The 1,752-nt window shown below is 41.0% G+C and overlaps 1 protein-coding gene across 1 annotated transcript; it reads left to right on the plus strand.

Moving 5' to 3' along the window:
* The first annotated feature begins 445 nt into the window (after positions 1-445).
* LOC137639301 (uncharacterized) lies at positions 446-886 on the plus strand. Its single transcript, XM_068371582.1, has one exon. It carries the CDS (start codon positions 446-448, stop codon positions 884-886), a length of 441 nt encoding a protein of 146 aa, XP_068227683.1.
* The last annotated feature ends 866 nt before the right edge of the window (positions 887-1,752 follow it).

Here is a 1,752-nt window from a genome sequence, read left to right on the forward strand (position 1 = left end):
ACATCTCTTGTCCGTGGCTTAAAACAACTTTACCCTCCAGTACATCGCTGAGAAAATAAATTCTGTTGCTGATACTCTACCAGGAAACACATCAACCTCCATTCACCTGAGAATGGATTACAAAGTCATGATAGAAGCCTAAAGAAAATATCTACAATACCGAAACATTTAGGACATCCTGCATATCCCTCCTTTGGTAAGATTTCCCCCTGCAGACTCTATCGCCACCCGCCTTTGTGACATCAGTACTGGTAGACCACGAGTATGGATACCTGCTATCATGCACCATCAGGTGTTTGATTTCAAGCATGGCTTCTCACATCCCTTGTGCCAGTCTATGGCACAGCTACTGAAGATCAAGCTCATTTAGTACAGCATTACTAAGGATGTTAAGGACTGGGTCACCACCTGTACTTCATGCCAAACTTCAAAAGTACATTGGCACATGGATTCAAGAGTGAGCATCTTTCCTCAACCTCAGCATAGTTTTTCTGACATTCACGTCAATGTAGTAGGTCTCCTACCCACATCACGAGGAAATCATTACCTGTTTTCTGTCATTGACCGCTCCACTCGTTGGTTTGAAACAATTCCCATGCAACCTGCAATGTCTGCCTCACATACATTATCCTTACTCTCAGGTAGGATGGCGAGATTTGGTATCCCTGAGCATATTACTTCTGACATGGATACCACTTTCACCTCTCAGTTGTGGACATCATTAGCGAATGTCCATGGCATCACCCTACATCAGACAACTGCCTACAACCCTGCAGCTAAAGGAATGGTTAAAAGTTTTTATTACACCCACTTAGCATCTTTGATGTCCCGCGGAAATGAATCCAACTGGTTTACTCAGCTTTCCTGGTTTATCCTGGGACTCTGAACCACTCCTAATGATGCCCTGGATGTCTCAGCGGCTGAAATCGTCGTTTCTGACAATTTTTTTCCGCCTGTAACCTCCTCCGACAATCTCTCGTGCCTACATCACATGGAAGAAAAATATACTCCATGCAGCCAGACTTACAAGCTCCTTATGATTCGTCTAACACTGAAAGCTTTCTTAGTTAACATTTATGGCAAAGAAGCCTAGGTGTCCAAAAATCGCATAAAACCTGCGTATCCTGTACACTGTAAAATTTTCACTGATAACCAAACCTGTTTAAGCTTGCTTTCGCATGTAATTGTGCTTGAATTTTTCTAATATTCGTGCTCAAGACAGTATATATAAACTTGATATCAATTCAATAAAGGCTACTAGTATTCACCTTCCCTTTGTGTTGATAAGCACGTCGCACACCCCAGTCCTTAACCTACTTTGAGTTTTGTTAGTGTTTAACTTCATTTCCTATAATTTGCAACTTGCATTAATTTTAGTTAGCTTTCTATAAGAAGATTAAGCAACCACATAATCACATCCAGGCGATATATTTGAGGCAAAGAGAAAGAGTAGCATCATCTGCATATGCAACGTGCTTGTTTTCTAAGCCAAACTACCTATCATGTGTATATAGTATCAATTGTAATGAGTCAAGAGTAATACCCAGAGGAACACCAGATATTAAATTTTTGTACTTACCATGATGCCAGTCAACAACAACTCTACAATCTGTCGGATATGGACAATTCGCCCACAGTTCGCCATCATCAATTCACCACCACCATTAATTAGCTGCCAAAGACTGTTCACCCCCAATTATTTGCAGCCACAGGCGAGCATTTTTTACTGATAGAAGTTATTACTAATAGCCT

The sequence above is a fragment of the Palaemon carinicauda genome, chromosome 4 (assembly GCF_036898095.1).
Source record: "Palaemon carinicauda isolate YSFRI2023 chromosome 4, ASM3689809v2, whole genome shotgun sequence".
NCBI lineage: Eukaryota > Metazoa > Arthropoda > Malacostraca > Decapoda > Palaemonidae > Palaemon > Palaemon carinicauda.

What these genes read in the sequence shown, in the direction of transcription:
- LOC137639301 (XM_068371582.1), top strand. Translation starts at nt 446, where the DNA reads ATGGATTCAAGAGTGAGCATCTTTCCTCAACCTCAGCATAGTTTTTCT.